This window comes from Melopsittacus undulatus, chromosome 2 (genome assembly GCF_012275295.1).
Source record: "Melopsittacus undulatus isolate bMelUnd1 chromosome 2, bMelUnd1.mat.Z, whole genome shotgun sequence".
Classification (NCBI taxonomy): domain Eukaryota; kingdom Metazoa; phylum Chordata; class Aves; order Psittaciformes; family Psittaculidae; genus Melopsittacus; species Melopsittacus undulatus.
Window position 1 is genome coordinate 62,776,206 of NC_047528.1, and position 19,391 is coordinate 62,795,596.

The window sequence follows — 19,391 nt, forward strand, 5'->3', positions numbered from 1 at the left end:
AGTGACAAAAATAATCTGAGAGCTCTTTACAAATTGAAATGTAGAGAAAATCCAAGCCACTTGATCCACTGAAGTTCAAATGAAGCTATCTATAAGGTATAGACAAAGATAAGACCCCAAGAACCATGATATGCATTGCATTAAAATGTTAAAACATAATATGGTAGAAGCTGAATGCAAAGATGCAAACTTACTAGAATAGGAAGACTACAAGAGGCTTTTATCCACACATATTAGTAGTGGAATATGTGAATTTCCATGTATGCAGCAAAACAGACTTCCCATGAAAGTCTATTTCATTGAAATTACTGTTCAGGTAACATTCTGAAGTATAAATTTACATTTTTGTATTTTAAAGTTATCAAAGATGTAATGCATAAACAAGACAAAGCTGCCTTAAAATAAATACTTCATTGCAAGTGTTACTTTGAGATATAAATATAAATACACACATTAATACTAATTAGTCCTTACACCACTCAGGACACAGCTAGTATTTCAAAGAATTCTTTAGTCCTAAAAACATAGAGAATAGTAGTTTAGTTCTGCTGTAAAACAGCCCTCGGATTTTTGAAACTGCATAATGACTAACTCCCTCCTACCTTTTTGCTTCCTACTTTTCACTTCATAATACTATGAAATTATAAAATAATGCATGACACCATTTGAAATCTGAAATTCAAAAATTTCAGATAATTTCGCTTTCTAAAAGACAAACAAAGCCTCAAAAATGTCAAGTATCAATTAACTCCACAAACAGGAAAAGGATAGAGAATGCTAAGATATCCACTATAGATTATCCACTGATAATCAGATGTGTCCATTTTGGACTTGTAGTGAATGCAGGATTCAGTGAATGTAGAGTTTCATTTGATGAAATGAACTACGTTTCATGTAGTTCAGTGAATGTAGAATTTCACACCCATGCTACTAGTTCATACTAAAAATGAGTAGAAAGTGGCCAACAGGTTTTGACACCGCTCTACGTCAAATTAATTTGGCAGTTTCGGTGAAATTCTCACTGACCAACACACTGGCATATCACTGACAACTGGGACTTCACATGGCATGTAAGGAGCAAGATCAAAGACAGCACAGACTTCAGTTCAGAGTTAAAACTTCCAGGTCAAAACTGAGGCAAACTCTCCCTATTCTCTCAATTGGCAATTTCAAAGCTGTAATTTCTAAGCTTTTAGAGCAATGAAGTTATCAGGAAAACTTTGGTTTAAAATAGTATTAATGAATATTTTATGCCTGTGATAGACAGCTCTGACAAAAAGCTACTGAATTCAACAAAAGGTTTTCCCATGACTTCAACAAATTCTGCACTTCATCCTACCTATTGTTTATTTTTAAACAACAAAAAACATTTATCCATAGTCAAGTTAACAAGATGCCTGAAAAGAACACTACTATTCCAGAATCTAGCAGTACTTTTTATCCTGAAAACTGGAATATCAGATCAGGCTTTTGCTGCTTGTGTCCCAACAGTTATTAGGAACATTGGAAAAAAAAGTAAATCTGTGAAAATAAAAAATCATACACATGCAAAAATTCTAAATAACAATAATATCAATAACAATAAAAATAATAAAACAACAAACTATGAACACTTACTCCTCTGCTCTGGAAAAATTTCAGTAGGATGCTGTGAACAAACAAACAAACATCAGCAAAAGGGAAAAGCTACTTAAAATCATGCTACAGGTATTTAGAAATGTAACTGGAAAAATCCTACCTTCATCATGGGCCTGGCATGTTTGTCAAATAAGCCAGAAGGAAAGAGATAGGCAATAGCTCTCTAAAACAAAAAAGAGAGATCATGTATGTAATTTTTTTCCACAAAAAGCATCATGGAAATACTTCTTAGGTACCTTGCCATAGGGAAAAACCAGCATAACTTTTTTAGAGTAGGCAACAAAACCAGTAAGAAAGAACGGCATACATGTGCTGTGCTGAAAAGCACATCATTTCCATAAGAATCCTCAGGAAAAGTCAAACCTCATACTGAAGTCTGCACTCTGCCGTATGAGAATAAGTAAATTTTCTCTTTCAGTTTAGTTTTTATGGTATGCATTTATCATAACTTACCAGAACTACTCTAGTGCAAAGACCACCTTTATATACACAGTGATTTTCCCCAAAATTTCACGTGCTGCGACTTCTAGAGGAAATCACAACATTTATCTTTCTGAAAATATGTTAACAGACCAAGCATGGAAATTTTACTGTAAGCAGCCGGACAAAGCAAAGTTTTATACACTCAGAATCTCAGTTTCTACATAGTTTTCTCTAGAAGTCTAAAAGCAGTGGTTGTAGTGGCAGTCAAAGACATTTTACATATCCTAAATAACCATTTTATTAACTACTGAATTTGGAAACTGCTGTGCATCACTACAATCTTTGTTGAACTTCCACTTCTCAGACGACAGACTTACAGGACACCTTTCTTCTTAAACACCTAAGGGTTTGCCAAAACAATTCAGAAAAACATATGACATTCATTACACACTTGTTGTTTACCACTGTTTTCACAAATTATATCATTTGCTTTTACTTAACCAGTACCTACCACTATTCATGTGATGTATAAAGTTAATAGTATTTGCCTCCAACAAATAAAATAGGTATACCAATATTCCACATCCATTTCTTTTCAACATCAACTTACTCACCCTCTGCAGCATAACTAAAACATGATTTTAAAAAAGCAAAAGTATGCATTTATGAGAGATGTTTATTTCCATTTGTTTTTAAAAACAGAACAGAAAAAGCTAGCCATCAAAAAACCCCACAGGCAAGGGTCTGGCAAGAGTAGCCAGCTTCAGACAGTGAGCAGTAGTGCTTAAGATAGAAATCTTGTGCTTGTACAGTAACAGCAACTAAGTGAATAAAACCCTCTGGCAGTGCTCTTGTTTATATTTCCATTAGACAGTACAGAAAAGTAGAATTACAATAAAATCAGAGTTTAAAATCTTAAAAAGAATGGCTCTTTGTTGGTTAGGTTACCTTAGGGCTGTTGCTTGCTGATATTTTTTTCCATGGGCATGGAGTGGTTTGTCAGTGCTTCAACTGATTTAATATGCATGAAGTGTAAAAAGACCTAACCTATTACTTTCATTAATCCCCTACTGGCAATCCAAACAGAAATTTTGAGAATTCCGAAGCAAACAAAAGGCTTAACTTGATTTTATGAAATGGTAATTTTGTTTCTCTTAGTGACTGCTGTATTCCCATTTGTTAGTCAATGGGCATTTTATGCATACACACAGTAGGTGAACACCTATTTATGAACAAATGGGGATTAATTATGATGACAATAGAGAAATCAGCTGTGAGCCAAATGATGTTAAACAAACACCTTATATAATACATTAACAGAATTTATTACAGGATACTGAGACTGACTGTGTGTGTACTTAAGACATAGTCTTTATATAAGCATTTCCAGAATCTCAGTCAACCCAGCTACTGTAACTGTGACACCTTAATAAATGCCAAATATAACAATTTAAGATTTATAATGAATAGAGTGGCTGCCACTGGAGACCTTCTACTTCTAGAAAGTGTATTTTATATTGCCTGAGTGCATACTGGCGTCTTTCACACCAAAGCATAAACAAACCCTGCATCAAGAAATCTTACCATCTACTTTCCGCTCTCCAAACAACTAGCCAAAGAATAGTTCACTTTGTAAGTTCACTTTTTTGTTGTTCTGAAATAAAAAGAAAGAAAAGTCCTCCTGCCTTCTCCCTTTTTATGGGACTGTAATCAAGGATGGGGTATTTGCCTTTACCTCCCATTAGGAACTATGCTGGAACGCAACAGAACAGCTTTCTACAGAAGTTTCTCCTTAATTTTAAATAACTGTGTCCTCAGGCTGTACTTTTAGGAAATACATAGCATACCAGTCAGCCTCTCGGAAATTTCATGTATAGAAGCTGATTTTTGTCCATGCAAATGTTTGTTTTGTAGAAAAGAAGCATTTTGGAAAAACCTGTAATTCTCAACACTCATGTGTACTAGCAATAAAATAAGATGGTGAAACAATCTTAGGAATGGCATCAGAATTAGTCTCTCCAAACTGCAGCTGGAGCACATAAATAACCATGAACTATTTTCCTGAAATCTTTTGACAATGTCTTCAGATTTGGAACACAGGCTTCCTTTCAGGAATCTCCACGTCTGAAGTCAAAATTCTGCATAGAATTAACCGCACATTCTGCATTTTCTGAACACACAAGAAGCAGGTGAATGACCCCCTATATAATCAAGGTTTTAAATGGTAGCAGTAAAGTTCCCAAGAAGTCTTTAGGTTTAGCTGCATTCTTCCATTCCAGGAGTGGTTTTCAGCTTAAGGGTCATGGCCCATATCCTCCTTTTACTGCTTAATTTGACTTGAACTCTCGATAAGAACGGAAATGTCATGCTGAATATGACCAAGAACTATGTTCTTCATTTCAGCCATGCAAGGTTCATTCACCCTACTCTAGCCTCCACAGGTTCAGGACTGCTATTTCACAATTCCATTTGTTAAATCACACTGTTACCATTGTCTTTGGAAATAAAACATAACCTTTAAAAAAAGAAACATCCATAATTATTTTCAGTAGAAACCCAATTAAAAATACTAATACCTAGTGCTAAAATAGCATTGCCAAAAATCATTACACAAACTACTGGAAGAAGGTGCAAAAGGTACAGCCTGCTTCTGCAATGAGTTACTAAGAAAAAAAAATAGCCGTTTCCTTTCGGGATTTAAAAGTGTGTGTTTTTAAAACTCTAATAGTAATCTACATGAGGGGAAGGGGGACCGGAAATTCAGTCACACCTTTAAAAATAGCAGATAGTAATGAATACATGTTAGTAACAATATGGTTTACTTCAGACATTTCTTAAACTGTGCTGGTGAACTTAACGTTCCTGTAACAAACTGAAAGGAATCCTATCACATCCTCACTTGTTGAGGGATGGACTGAGTCTATATACTGCCCAGAGGACCACAATGTCTTTCACCTGCAGCTTTAGAGTTTGAATTCAAGCCAGTCTGAATAATGAGAACATGCTTCCATCCCTATTAAATAAATACATATCTGGCAGCCCTTCAAACATGCAAAGCAATTCATTAAATAATCTTTCCAGCACTGCATGTTGCACATTCTGACTTCTGATCCTCCTTCCATTCCTACCTATCTGCAAGCCAAGAAGTTTTGTTCATTCACTTCTTCAAACTGAATCAAATAAGCTCAGCTGGGTCAATAAGGGTTACTTTTATTTTTTCCTTAAGTCTTGAGAAATGAAGAATACTTTAATTCAAATAGAGTTGACTGAGTCATACTGGGATAGGGGAAGGAGACTGAAACAGTTCAGTCCTTAAATAACCTGTCATAAAGAGGAGAGGTTTGGCAAGGCAAATCAATCTTGCCCAAGTGTCTTCCCATACCTTTGTTGAATCTACAGCTCAAAACATTCCACTGATTTTCACTGCCTGAATCCTGTGCGAAGACACTTATCTAAGTAACATCCAGTGAGAACAGGTATTTTGTAGAGAACAAGGAAAGAAAGAAAAAGAAAAAAACAAAATCAAACCTCTACCCTGGGGTTCCCTTGCAAAAGCATCCTTTTTGGAAGGGGACTTAAGAATCCAGCTCATTCTTTTTTAAATATACACGAAACTTTAATCATCAAAACACTGAAGCGAGAAGTGACACTTTACACCATCAGGCTTAATGAAACACCTGAGCAATAGCTGTTTCAGCTTCTTCTACTCCTCAACTTGATCACACAAGAGCCACTTTTCTTCCTAAACCTTGCCTCTTGAATCACGTTATTTAGCCTCTGTACTTCAGCATTTCTCAGACTGAGATGTTTGCTGGAACAGCTGTTTTCCTTTCTAACCACACTAGCAGTATACTTTAAAACTTTTCAGCATCCAAAATCCAGAATATTTGAGGCAGAAACAGGAGTGAATGAAAGAATGAGACATGAAATGTTAACTCTGAAATGGTTTTATTTATTTAACAAAGGTTAAAAAAAAACACAACTCTTCTCTAACAGTTAACTACTAACAGTTACTGAAACCACCCAATTATTCATCACTTTATCTGAGTTCTGGTTTGGACAGAAAGAATTTCTGACTTCACAGTGATATATCATTTTAAACCCATCACTTGAGGAAATAAGAAATGCCAGCATTACGTGAAAAAAAACCCCACCTTTTTATTACACTATTTTTATACTATTAATTCCAAAACAAAAATTAACACCTTGTTCTGAGCTTGCAGAACACAAAAATACCAAAAACCTGTTGAAAGAAAGTCATTATTCCCATCATCATTTCAACTTTTCAAAACCCTGGTCAATATAGAAAAGGAGCTAAAAGAAAAGAATACAGCAGTCATCAATTCAGGTGGACTTTGAAACAGAAGCAAGAAAATACTAATGCAGAGTTTGGCTCCACTGGGAATCAAAAATGTTGAAAAGAGCATTCTAGCTTCAACGATTTGAAATAACCCAGCATTCCATGTAAGGACAATGCTGGACAAAATACTTCTTGCAGGCATGCATTTGCATTTTGTCCTGAATAATGTTTCTGACATTTCACATACTCCAATATTCATTCATTTCTAACACTGTGTTGCTAAAATTTGAATGTTATTTAGAAATCAGATGTGTTGAACCACTTTTAAAAGCAACTGAATACAACTTATTTTTTATTAAAATCTTCATTCATTAAACAAAACTATACCCTATGAGGAATGAAGTTTTTCCACATTTAAATTTCATAGTTACTACCCTTACTGATAGTTTTGCAACAATATATATGCTAGTGAAGATAAACACGTATTTTAGATTCAAATTGTTGTTAAGCAGATGGAATAATCTATTAGGTCACAGGGCAGGCAACAAGAGAAAATGAACACAAATCTCTCGCTTTTGAGTTTTACTAACTCTTATGTGGAAAGAGTATTGCTTTATGATGAGCTCACGTCTGGGAAAGCATTTAGTGACTGCATAAACATGAATAATAAAAATACTGGGATATAAATAGGTCATGAAGATTAAGATGCTTTTTGTGTATTAATCTTACTTCGATTTCTGGGCTTTAAAGTAGAACAGAACTGACAGTGGAAAATGAAGGTGGGCTATTTACTATAACCATAAGTTAAAGTTAAATCACAAAATAAAAGGATTACAGACTCAACCGGGGAAAAGCACCAGGTCAGGACTGTAATCTCTATTAATTAGTTATCCCAGCTGGGCAGTGGGTATGCAGCTGTTAACTTGATCAATGACTTACCTAAATGTCATCTCTACTGATTCGCTTATAAATTACCAGCAAGTGAGACTAATGTACAGGTGCTAATTTATTTAAACTGTTCTCTGCAGTTCTACATAGCTTTATAAACTGCATCTGGCACCTAATGTTAGCTGTCAGTTGTACTTAGACATGCCTGTCCTAACGACTCTGTTCATTAGAAATGAGCACAAATTATGAAATATTGTGAAAAATTATACATCAAATGGAATGGGCAAAGCAAATCAATTAGAAAAACTTCATAGCACATATTCACACATAGGAGAATAAAACATTCTAGCTTCGGAGTGAGGTCTATAATACCAATTAAAAAGCAATTGGTAGACTTCTGCAGAGTTATATATCAATTTGCTGGATTTTTTTTTCTCCTCCAGAAATATAGTTGTAATGCACAGCTTAACTTTTCATTCCTAAATAAAAGCATCTGTATGAGGTGATTCTGCTTCCACAACATCCAGAAGGATTAGCAAGTAAGTCAACTTATTTTCCTGCTTAAAACTTCACAAGGCTTAGCTTTTACTAAGCTATACCTAAAACTCCAGTGAAGAACAGAATCCTGTGATGTCTACTTTAGAAATACACTGCACAGGCTGATTAACAGTAGAAGACATGGAGGTATGTAAGCACTCATCAGAAAGAATTATTACTATAAAATGTAAAGCTTGATAATTCTCCTGCCAGTGCTTAAGCAGCTTTTATATTTTTGTAACAGAAATTTAATTATGCATAGCAGACACTATTACACACACTAATTATTTTCCAACACCTGATAGAACACGAAGAAATTAAATACCTACTACAGATACTTGGTAACACCAAACAAAACATTACTCTTTTTACTCCAATTCTCTATCTTTTCAGAAATAGAGTGCAAAGCAGTCCCATATGTGTCACCTGCACTGCATTTGTAAAAACTTGTTTCTAGAATGTATCTGCTTTTACTAATGATGAAGCTCAAGTTAATTTTTTGCAAACTAACAGTGTTGTGGATTCATAAAGAAGAAAACACTACTTAGATCAGGTCATTTTCAATTTCTTGCAGTCTTGTAAGCCATCTGTAAGCCTTCCCCCTAGACCCTATCAAGGAAGGAAGCCAGACTGCAGACTGATGCATTCTCCAGTAGGAGCTTTCAGGCAAGCAAACAGAACAACTAGCAGCAGCATTGTACTGTACTAACATGGGAGGTATTCTGGTGGCAGCTCTGTGCATGAATATGAGAAAGTAACTAAAAAAGATAAATATCATTAAAGGTAAGAGAAGAACATCTGAAAAATACAGGAAAAGAAACTTCTATTGGCTGCACAGAAATAAAAAAGCCAATGTAAATAAACAGGCTGCTATTACTGCTGACCCAGATGCCTCGATGAATACTTTCACTGCTGACAGGACCTTATCAACTCTACACCAAGATTGTAATAGTCTCTGCATTGGCACTTCTCTGTAGAAGAGCAAAGTAACATCCACAATTCTGAATGAAAGTAGTCACAGTATTACAGCAAAGCTTTGTACTCATAAACATGATTTCCTATGGATTTGTGACTTGAAGTCAAGCTTCCCTTACGGATTTTCTGGTATCTTATAAAACTCAAGTGTCATTTCAGCCTTTCTCAGCAGGCCAGTAACTGTGTGTCTCTACTGTGTATTTTTGGAGAAGTTTTCAAAACTTAGTTTTGACACCTGTCAAATGTATTTGAAATCAGCCTGTATCACCACCTACAGACTTAGTTCTTTCTTGGCACAAACATGCCGTCAAGACCTTTTGTGTGGACACAGCTATGCTGACAGAATCTTGTGACTGAGAGAGGCAAGAAACTCCTCACCCTGAAAAAGCTAAACCACACACACCTCTCATTTTGCACATACCACATTACTATGTCTACCCCCACGGTCCCTGCTGATATACTGTGCTGCCATGGCTATAGTAACAGTGCTGCTGCTGTACAGAGAAAGCTTCAGCCATGAGACTTCACACTGCTTCACCTAAGAGCGAATGTCACCAAATGGCATTTCTCCTCCGCATCTCTGATGTGTGATAAAACAAGACAGAAGTGAAGACCAGGTGGGACATAAAAAATTTAAAATGATCTGTGCAACAAAACATTTTTCTAAGTGAAAGGGAGCATATCTATACATGAGCCTAAATGACACAGAGAAAGAGGAGGCCACCCATCCATCAGTTGTCAGAGGGAATGGCAGTAAAATAGTATGTTTGGAACTACTGATACGAGTTTAAATTCATGTCTGTATTAAAACCTCTAAGCTAAACCAGAGTGTTAGCTGTAAAACATCCTATAAAATTTAATTTGCATTACCACAACTACAGTATCATACAAGAAAACCCAACCTAAATATACACAGCAGGTCAAACTGTGAGTAAATGTTTCAAAGTGCTACGTAAACCTTTACAGGGCCTCTTATAACCTCAGATCAAGGGTATTATCCATTAGTACTTTCAAAAAGAACCTACTGTGCTTTAGCAAGATATGGTATACAGCTCTATACTATGATGCCTGACGTTACATGGTAGCAGGGGTAGAATCTCTATTCACAGTCACAGTGTTTGCAATGTATAGTAGCATTCTTTCTTATTCTGACAGTTTGATTAAAATTCACAGAGAGCTGAGGGGCTCATGCTGAAGTAAAGTGCTTTCAATATCTGAAACTCTACAGTAAATTACTTCTCCAACAGAGCAACTGTACTTACATCAATATCCTCTTGGGTAAAAGTTTCTGGATCTTCTCCCATCATGTTGGCTAAATGTCTCTTTCCTAGGTTGAACTCTTCAATCTGTTTTTTAATAAATTCCTCTGTGTACTTTTCAGGTCCTGAGGCTCCTACATTTTTTCTTTGCACTGCTTTAGTGGTATAGATTAACCTTAACACCTAACACACAAAAAAAAAGAGATTTATTTTATATTTTTGGCACAGTGAGCTCTAAGTAACATGAACAGTATAACAAGCCATTCATACCTATAACAAGATTCAACACACTGTTGTAATAAGTTAGATAAAGCAGTGTTACTCATGAAACTATTTTCTTCCAATTGTTTAATACCCGTAAACAGATAAACACATTCTAAAAGTTCACATTTAGACACATTACAATTAATTCTGAAGATTTTTCTGATGGAAAGAAATGTATCATATGTCAGGAACATCCAGCAGAAGCAAAACACAGCACTGATCAAGAGATGCAGTCTTCAGATAAAAATCCATCAGTAAATACACAGGTTTTGCCTTCACCTATAGGCATCCCATAACAAAGTATGAAAATAATCTGTGGGGCAGCTCTCTAGTGGCTTTCAGAAGTGCATGGCTGTACAAATGGTGCTAAAGGCTCTGGAAAGGTTACGGAGTGCTCCTTCCTTGTTCACAGTGCCAGCATAGTTCTTAAGCTATTTTACCGTCTCGAGCAGAACAATCAAAAAACTAGTAGGTCTCACCACAGATACTACTGAGCATCACTCCAGCTCAGAAGTCATTTGATCTTTGTGGGATACAGGTTTGGCTTTTCTTCTTTCAAGACAATCAGTAGTTAAGATGACTGATTTCTATCAAGCACTCTGCCAGACAAACAGGAGCTTCACTGACACAGCTATCTATAATGTCCCAGTTCTGGCCTATTGCCAATATTATGCGCTATTTTGTCTCTCCAACATTAGTATTAAAGTCCTCTGCAGCTTAATTATTCCACAAACTGAATGAGAACTGATTATTTGTGTGGTCTTCTGTGGGCGGGAGGAGGGAAGGAATTGCAAGTGAAAAAGCTGTGTGGGACAGAAAAGCAATGACAGGAAAAGAATCACTTCTGAATCGGAAAAATGCCCAGTTGTGTTAACATAGTACTCTGAAACACCTCTCCAGCTCCCTCAACATGACACAGCCTGGCTTTGTGAGCAGGCACTGCCATTTCACAAGGCAGAGCGAGCCCACCCTATAGTCTGCCCTTACCAGCATTCTTTCCTCCATTCCCTTCACTTGCCCTGCACCATTTCTGGCACTCACTCTTTTGTAAGGCAGCTCAGGTCCCTACATGTGGCAGAATTTCTGCTCCCTCCCAGTGAGTGGCCAGTCCTCAGCTGAGCTGGTTAAGTCCAAGCAATTCAAAGAAGGCTCTGAGAAGAGACAAAGTTGACATGAGGTGACTGAATCACACACAACTCGGAGCAAGGAAGTAGAGGAGAAGTCCTCCCTTTACCTTCATTTCCATTCAGCAAATTACTAAACTGCTTCTGTGTTCCTGAAGCTGCACCCCCAGTCTGCATTTAACCAAACATGAAAACCCAAACACACACAACAAAGCAAACTAGTTAGGGTCCTCATGAGGCACAGAATAAAGCTAGTATTGGAAACAACTCAATGTTCTCCAGGTCCCAAGAATCATCTTCTCCAGGTCACAATTTAGACATGCTGACCATTTTGATGGATTTTTTCCCATTCCAAGTTGAGCTAATATGAGCAGCATAAAATACTTGCTATCTTCCTATAACTAATACAACGTAATCTTCAAACCCAGCTATAACCAAAATTATACATGTCTCATTAAAACAGGATTAGATGGATATTCTTGCAAGACAAACAAAAGTGGATCAAACTTCCACCTTCTATTAGTAATATAAGTTACCTTGCATGAACTTCTCCTGTGACTAGAAGCTTTGGGTGCCCTCTATTACCGAGTCAAGACCTACATGAGCAGGAAACGAAACAAAGCTATTCTTGTACTTTCACAGAGCCTGACTGGTATTCTGGACATCTTGCAGCCCAAGACGGACTGATCAAACACACATCTGTAAAGCTATTACAGACAAAATTACCTGTCCAGGAGTGTCTCCAGCTTTGATACACAAAAATCTAACAACCCTACTTAAAACTTCAGTTTGGAATAAAGACTACAATATCTTGCCCTAAATCTAGGTATAGTACATGCCTGTGCTGCAGGATCAGTCCTATGAATTCAATAAGGTTTGACACAGCTGGCAAAGTAATCTTGGAATAACAAGGTCATATGATATGAAAAGAACTGACCTTCTATGCTTTTACAACCTGACATAGATAAAGATATTCCCCCCAGGGTATGTTCCTCACAAAAGTAACCAATACCTCTGCCATAAAACATGTAAAAACAGCTCCAAGGCAGAATTTGGTGCTGAAGAGCCTGCTGTTGATTTGTTTCTCCACAGCTTATATGTATCATATGCAATGCCAGTCCTGGTTTGCCCCCCCCCCCCCCTTTTTTTAAGTCATGTTTTTTGTGAAGTTACGTTAACATACACAGAACTAAAATAAAAACAATCAAAATTTAAAATGTACACTTTTTTCACAGGCAAGGCTCTGGTGATTTCTTTGGAAAACAGAGGTATGCCTGCACATTCCCTATTCTTCTCTCCTAGTCACTCCTCAGGAAAGAATTCAATTCATCTTCTGTCTTACTTGTCTTAATAGTAACTAATTATTTGTAATTCTTTTTAATGAACTTATGATTCCTTATTATGTGGCCCAAAATTGCTTTCTCTCTGCTATGCTTTAAATGGAATACTTAAAAAAAGGCTGCTTTCATCTTATTCCTGTCAATTTCTATTGTAATTTTCTCATTTTTGTCCTCCTTCCCTCAAGCTATTCATACTCTTCCCTAGTTTCAATTCATCACTAATCAAAAGTCCCTGGACACACAAACTGTTCATAATTAGAAAACAGCCTCTTATGCAAATTAATATCTACTGCATTGGGTACCTCTTCTGGGATATGAGTACTATTTCATGGGTGGTACAGGCAAGAACTGCAAAGCGCAGCTAAATGCTTCTGGCATTTCAGTCAAACAAGAAAGTGTCTCCTCTGCTTTCTAGAAGCTTGTATTCAATTCTTACATGTTTCATAAAGCATTAGTGGAAATAGCAGCCTCGCAATTTTTTAAATAATAATAGTATTAACAGTAGCCCTGAAATAATAGACTCTGCCAGCAAAGGGGAGAAGGGAAAGCCTTTACTTCTGGATGCAACTCCATGGTACTAACCCTCCCAACTCCTTCCCAAGCAACCTAGCATTAAAACAGCTTGGCAAATCCTGATTTTCAAGGGAGACTATAAATATATGAAAAATCAGCTTATATAAAATTTGCCTTAGGAAAAAGAAAAGGCATTTTCTGACAACTTCAACTTCTTGAACCTATTTTTTTCCAAGAAGATAAGTAACTAGAACCTTTTACTTGTCCTGTTGATTTTGCTTCACTAGAGTTATATAGATACAACATCAACACATATCACTAACAGAGGAATCAAGCTTCCTATATTTTTGGAATGAAAGGAAAGGGGAATCAGAGACAGGAGACTTTAAGTCAAGAGAAACATAATCCATTTGACAACAACAGATAGTTAGACAAAAGATGACACTAAATGACATGGCACACATGCAGTTGCACCATTTTCATGCTGCTTCTATGCTCTAAGCTGGCACATATCAACCATAGCCTTTTCCAAAATCACAGAGTACATAAATTTGTACCAAAAAGTTATCCTTGGGAGAGAACTTCTGTAAGAGATGTGGAACTAGAGCAACAGAACCACATCAGCATGTAGGACAAAAGCTGCCCTGTGTCTACTGCTCCAATTACTGGCACAGGTAGTACTGCTGAACCCAGCAGACAAGATACTAACAGTGGTCTTCTAGTCACTTGTTGCACAAGAAAAAACATGTATTAAGTAGCAATCATACAGAATGTAAATACTCAGACTCATCCCAAGTTTCTAAAGAATTACATTTCATTCAATAGGTGACTTTCTGCTTTCTAGTGTGCTATTTTACAAAAATATGTTTTAATTTATTTATTTAAACAGTATTTACATAATCTCAGATTTCAGTCAGCCTGTGAAATAATTAGGTGAATCAGAATCAGGGTTACGTTTTAAGGAGCATTCTGAAAAACACTTCAGAAAGTATCACAAGGTGTCAGCAAATATGCATAAACAATTCTATATTACTTTTTATACCCAGTTTCACAAAGTTTTTAATCAGAAGAAACTTCCTCTCAAAGCCTCTTAACAGGTAACTGTAAAACTGCATATTAAGGTTTGCTTATACTATATACTATGGAAATAAATGACAGCTCTAAATGTATGGATACATGGCAAGTGGTCAGATGTGCATAACTGGCAACAGAATTTAGATATGGCCGTTTTGAGGCACAAGTTATTAAACACCAACAGGCTCTTCAACTCTAGCTTAGTTAACAACTGCAGAAAAAGCTACTTCATTCCAAGTACGTAGTTCTGAAAGACAGCCACCAAAGTGCTTCCATCTCTTTCTGGTAACAGTACATATACCATCTACAGAGATTTAGATAAGGTACCTGAACCAAATTAAGTAGCACATATGGTACTCTGAAACCTTCTGAGAACAGCTATTCAATCACACCAGAAGTGACTAACAGCAACTACGCTAGATTTTTCTTTTTTTCTCTTTAGAAATTGTGTTAAATCTCTGCAATTTGATTATTAGAAGAACAAGAGACTATACCTGTTGTTCAGACAGGGCTGTCTTGTCCGCTTAGGGACTTGAATTACAAAGTTTCTCTCCCACCTTCTGTAAGTGAGACACTTTCAAATAAAAAAAAAAAAAAAAACAACAAAAAATCCCCATGAAATTGAACTGTTTCCCCTAAGATAGACAGGAAGTAATGAACTAAACTCCAGCAAGAGATTTTTTAGGATCACCATCATAAAAAAGGTCCCCAACAGTAAGGGCAGGTAAGTGGTTAGTGTGAGAAATGGTTATTGCAGGTGAGAACAAGAGTACATCAACTTATTGCCCTGTACTAAACAGCAACCTGTATCAAAGGCAGAACAAGAGGACAAACAAGTACTGACCATTTTCCCAGGACTCTTCCCCATTTTCCAGCAATCTGCAGTTCAAGGACATTCTGATATCTGTTTTTTAACAGTTCTCAGTGGAATTTTCTTCCAAGTTTTCTCAAGTGTTTTTTTTGTATGCATATAAATGCTTAGTTTCCTCAACATCTTCAAAAGAGTTCCACAGGTTAACTACACCAAATGGAAGGAAGAGTTCCTACAGTCTCCTGGGCCCTGCCTCCCATTAGATCCCTTAATATTACAGAATCTTGGGTTGGACCTTAAAGACCATACAGTTCCAACTCCCCTGACATGACAAGGATACCTTCCACTAGACCAGGTTGCTCAAACCCCCTCCCCTTCCAACCTCCCTTGAACACTTGCAGGGATAGGGCAGCCACAACTTCTCTGGGCCACCTATTCAGTGCCTGCCTCACCCTCCTCACAGTGAAGAGCCTCCTCCTTACACCTAAAAAGCCATTCCCCCTCGTCCTACCACTACTTGTTCTTAGGAAAAAGTCTCTCTCTAGCTTTCTTGCTTCCTTTCATTTACAGTTAGATGATCTGCATACAACTACAGACTTAGGTACTGATACCACCCCCACCTGGGGGGTGGGGGGGAGATGAGAGAAGTAGACAAATGATCTCTCAAGGCCCCTTTGAGCCCTGCCTTCTACAGTGACTCCTCCTTTGAGATCATTTCCTTATTTACAATACAAATCCTTTTCAAACTCAAGCAGGTGCCTGCCAGGAAAACTAAGTTATTGTCATAATCATACCTTTGATACAGGATAACCAAAACAACACAAACTATTCCAACTGAGAATGGAATCAAATGTTAGAATATTTTCAGACTTATTCTGTTTCGCACTCCCTGCACAACTTAAGCACATGTATTTCTGCTGTATAAAGAGCTACCCAGATGGGCACCAGGTCTTTATCCCTAATGGATAAAGTTAATCTAGAAGTAACCAATATAAACAGGTCAAATTGCTCCCTTCAGTATTACCTTTCATTTCCTTACTGCATCTATCTTCTGTTACCCCACAGCTTGGTTCAGTTCTTTCACTGAACAGTTCTTTAGCCCTTATTATCCTAAATTACTCTGTAATTTGAAAGTGTTACCAGCATGCCTTTTCACTCACTTGCTGATGACTGGTTAAATATACATACAGGTGTATCAAATACCACTGCACAAACACAGTGGCTGTCCTCAATACTGACTGCAACCAAGCTTTTTAATTAAACATCAATCAGCTGAACACCAGTATCTCTAAAAACAAAGAGGTAACACCGTCTAATCATAAGTTAATATACTTGTGGAGTACATTCCTCTCCCTGTCACAGGAACTGAAGAGGTTCATTTCCTACTTACATGCTGAACGAACACAATTCAAGATGATAAACCTGAAGTATTATTATCTAGTCTAGTGGAAGGTGTCCCTGCCCATGGCAGGGGGCTTGGAACGAGATGTTTTAAGGTCCCTTCCAACCCCCAAACCATTCTCTGATATTTCAACTTTGTGCTGGCTTTAGTCTATGCACTGTCCTGTTAGTTCTAGATAATAAATCAGGTCTTAACCACGCTTTCCATCAAGAAAGATAAGCTCGACTCACGGCAGGGCCGACCTGAAACGCGGCGCCGGCTCTCGCCCTCCCCAGCTCCGCCGGCGCCCGCTAGGCCGCAGCCCCGCCGGCCCGGGGGCAGGGCCCGGGCCAGAGCAACACCACGTCCCGGCCCGACCGGCTCCTCCCCTCCCGCACCACCTTCCAGCCCATGAGAAGGGCCCGGGCCAGCTCTCACCTGGGCTCGCGGCCCGCCAGGCGCCGCCGCGCTCCAGCGGCCTCCCAGCCGCAGTACGCGACCAACGGCGGCCGCCATACCCACGGCTCCCCGTCCCGGCCGCCGCGGCAAGGTACGGCAGGGCGCGGGACGGAAGCTCCCCGCCGCAGGCCCCGGCGCCACCGATTGGCTAGCGGGGGTAAAGGGGCGGGGCTACGCCTGCGCGCTGGTCTCACCATCTCATCGTTGTGCCCGGCCGTTCGGCCGCCTAGCTTCAGAAGCGGGGGAGCTTCTGCCGTATGGGTGGGTTGAGAGAGGGTGGTGGACTGTATTTGAACGGTAAAACGCTTCAGCGTTATTAAAGTTAAGGCTGATGTTTAAAAGGACGGTTTATAAGTTGCATTAGTTTGGGACGAGGTCAGCAGTAGGTCCCCGCCGTGTGGCTGTCACCTAAGGTGGGCCCTGCCCCGGTGAACGTTAACACTGAAGGAAGAGACTATAATGAAGACTCCTCTTTAGCGCTGGAAATTACCGCGTGTCCCTGCAACACGGCCGCTCTAGAGTTGTAGCTAAAAGTGTATTTCACTCTAGCACTGAGGCTTTTTTTGTGGAAAAATGCCATTTTTCTAGGTATGCAGCAGTTGTCTCTTGCTGAGTAGGGGTTGGTATCAATACTGTCACCTCCCAAGGTGATGTTAATCTGGATGCTGAATTGTGAGAGCTGGAGAGTTTTTATCGAGTGTGACCAGCAGGTTGAAGGAGGTGATCCTGCCCCTCTACTCTGCTTTCGTAAGACCCCTTTGGAGTATTGTGTGCAGTTCTGGTGTCCTCAACATAAAAAGGACATGGAACTGTTAGAACAAGTCCAGAGGAGGGCCACGAGGATGATCAGGGGACTGGAGCACCTCCCATATGAAGACAGGCTGAGAAAGTTGGGGCTGTTCAGCCTGGAGAAGAGAAGGCTGTGTGGAGACCTCATAGCAGCCTTCCAGTATCTGAAGGGGGCCTACAGGGATGCTGGAAAGGGGCTCTTCATCAGGGTCTGTAGCAATAGGACAAGGGGTAAACAGGGAAATTTAGGTTAGATATAAGAAATTCTTTACTGTGAGGGTGGTGAGGTACTGGAATGGGTTGCCCAGGGAAGTTGTGAATGCTCCATCCCTGGCAGTGTTCAAGGCTGGGTTGTACACAGCCTTGGGTGATATGGTTTAGTGTGAGGTGTCCCTGCCCATGGCAGGGGGGTTGGAACTAGATGATCTTAAGGTCCTTTCCAACCCAAACTGTTCTATGATTCCACAAATTACATAGTATATACCCTTAGAGGTGATTGGATTTTGGCAGTAGTTTTTTCTACCACAGGAAAGGTGGAAAATAATTAAAAATTTAATTTAAGGTAGTTCTGCTTTAGACTTATGGGGACCTTCTCTCTAAGAGCAGTTATTGAAATGAATCTCAGCTTTTCCAGGTTTGTTTTTCTTTTCACATTCTCACAAGTGACACTTTCTTTGCCCCATGCAGACATAAGGATGATTTTCTCTCTGGGATGTAAAAGAGGGTATAAGAAAACTGTCTGTGGGTAAGGGTAGTCATCCATGTGGAGAGGTCAAGGAGAAGCTGCCTGGAAAGGTGCATTTATTCTTATGCTTACCAGCTGTGAAAATGAAAACATCAGTAGTTTTATTGACATGGATACATGTGAACACAATGAATGCTGCACTGAAGAGCAGTGGAGTGTCTCTCTCCTGTGCACACCTGGCCAAGCACTGGGAACTGCAGCTGTGCTTTCATTCATGGGATGCATAGGGATGGCATTTGGTTGCCAGCTGTTTTTCCAAAGGAGAAAAAAGGGGTCAGGTTAGGGTCACAGTCCCACTGACCCATCTCCCGCAGCAGCCACTGGAGCTGAAGGGCTGGAGAAAGCCAGAGATGGCATGGCCTCTCCAAGGTCCATGGTGAATCTCATCTGCCATCTGTCACCCCACAGCTTGGCTTTGTTCAGTGGTAGAGGAGCTCCTCAGTCCTCACAGCACTGAGCAATTGTTACCTCTCACCCCTGTCAGCTCTACAGAAACAAAGCACTGCTGGAGTGAACAATTCTTACTCGCCATATATGATTAATTGCCAGTTAAACTCCAGGAGAAGGTCCACCTATAAAATTCTATACACTTGGGAACTCGTTGATGTAAATGCAACTCCCTTGACTCCCTAAATCTATCTACTCCTATGCCCACTGTGAAATAAACCTGGATGATTTTACAGTTGGGAGAATGTTTTCAATGATGTGAGAGTTCATACAGCCTGTGGTTTCAGTCTGAGGTTACAAAGTTGTTCTCACAAATTGCTGAATGGAGACCATGGTACATATGGAGTCCAGCATTTAATTACAAGGACCATGCTGTATCCCTCTCAGATCTTTAGAGGGGTCATCCTTTTAAAGTTAATGGCTG

General features: G+C 38.9%; 1 protein-coding gene across 2 annotated transcripts in view; it reads right to left on the reverse strand.

Annotated features, from left to right (window-relative positions):
* The window catches only part of MRPS9 (mitochondrial ribosomal protein S9), a 34,197-nt gene extending 17,082 nt beyond the window's left edge, over window positions 1–17,115 (reverse strand). The window contains exons 1-5 of one of the 2 annotated variants that reach the window (XM_034074611.1): window positions 16,966–17,077; window positions 11,326–11,435; window positions 10,024–10,203; window positions 1,739–1,801; window positions 1,618–1,648 (exon numbers count right to left, since the gene is read on the reverse strand). In XM_034074611.1, coding sequence (XP_033930502.1) covers window positions 1,618–1,648; window positions 1,739–1,801; window positions 10,024–10,068 — 139 coding nt within the window. In that variant the 5' untranslated portion in view covers window positions 10,069–10,203; window positions 11,326–11,435; window positions 16,966–17,077. Of the gene's footprint in view, window positions 1–1,617; window positions 1,649–1,738; window positions 1,802–10,023; window positions 10,204–11,325; window positions 11,436–16,965 lie in introns of both variants that reach the window. The other variant, XM_034074610.1, reaches the window with a different exon arrangement.
* Between the last annotated feature and the right edge of the window lie 2,276 nt (window positions 17,116–19,391).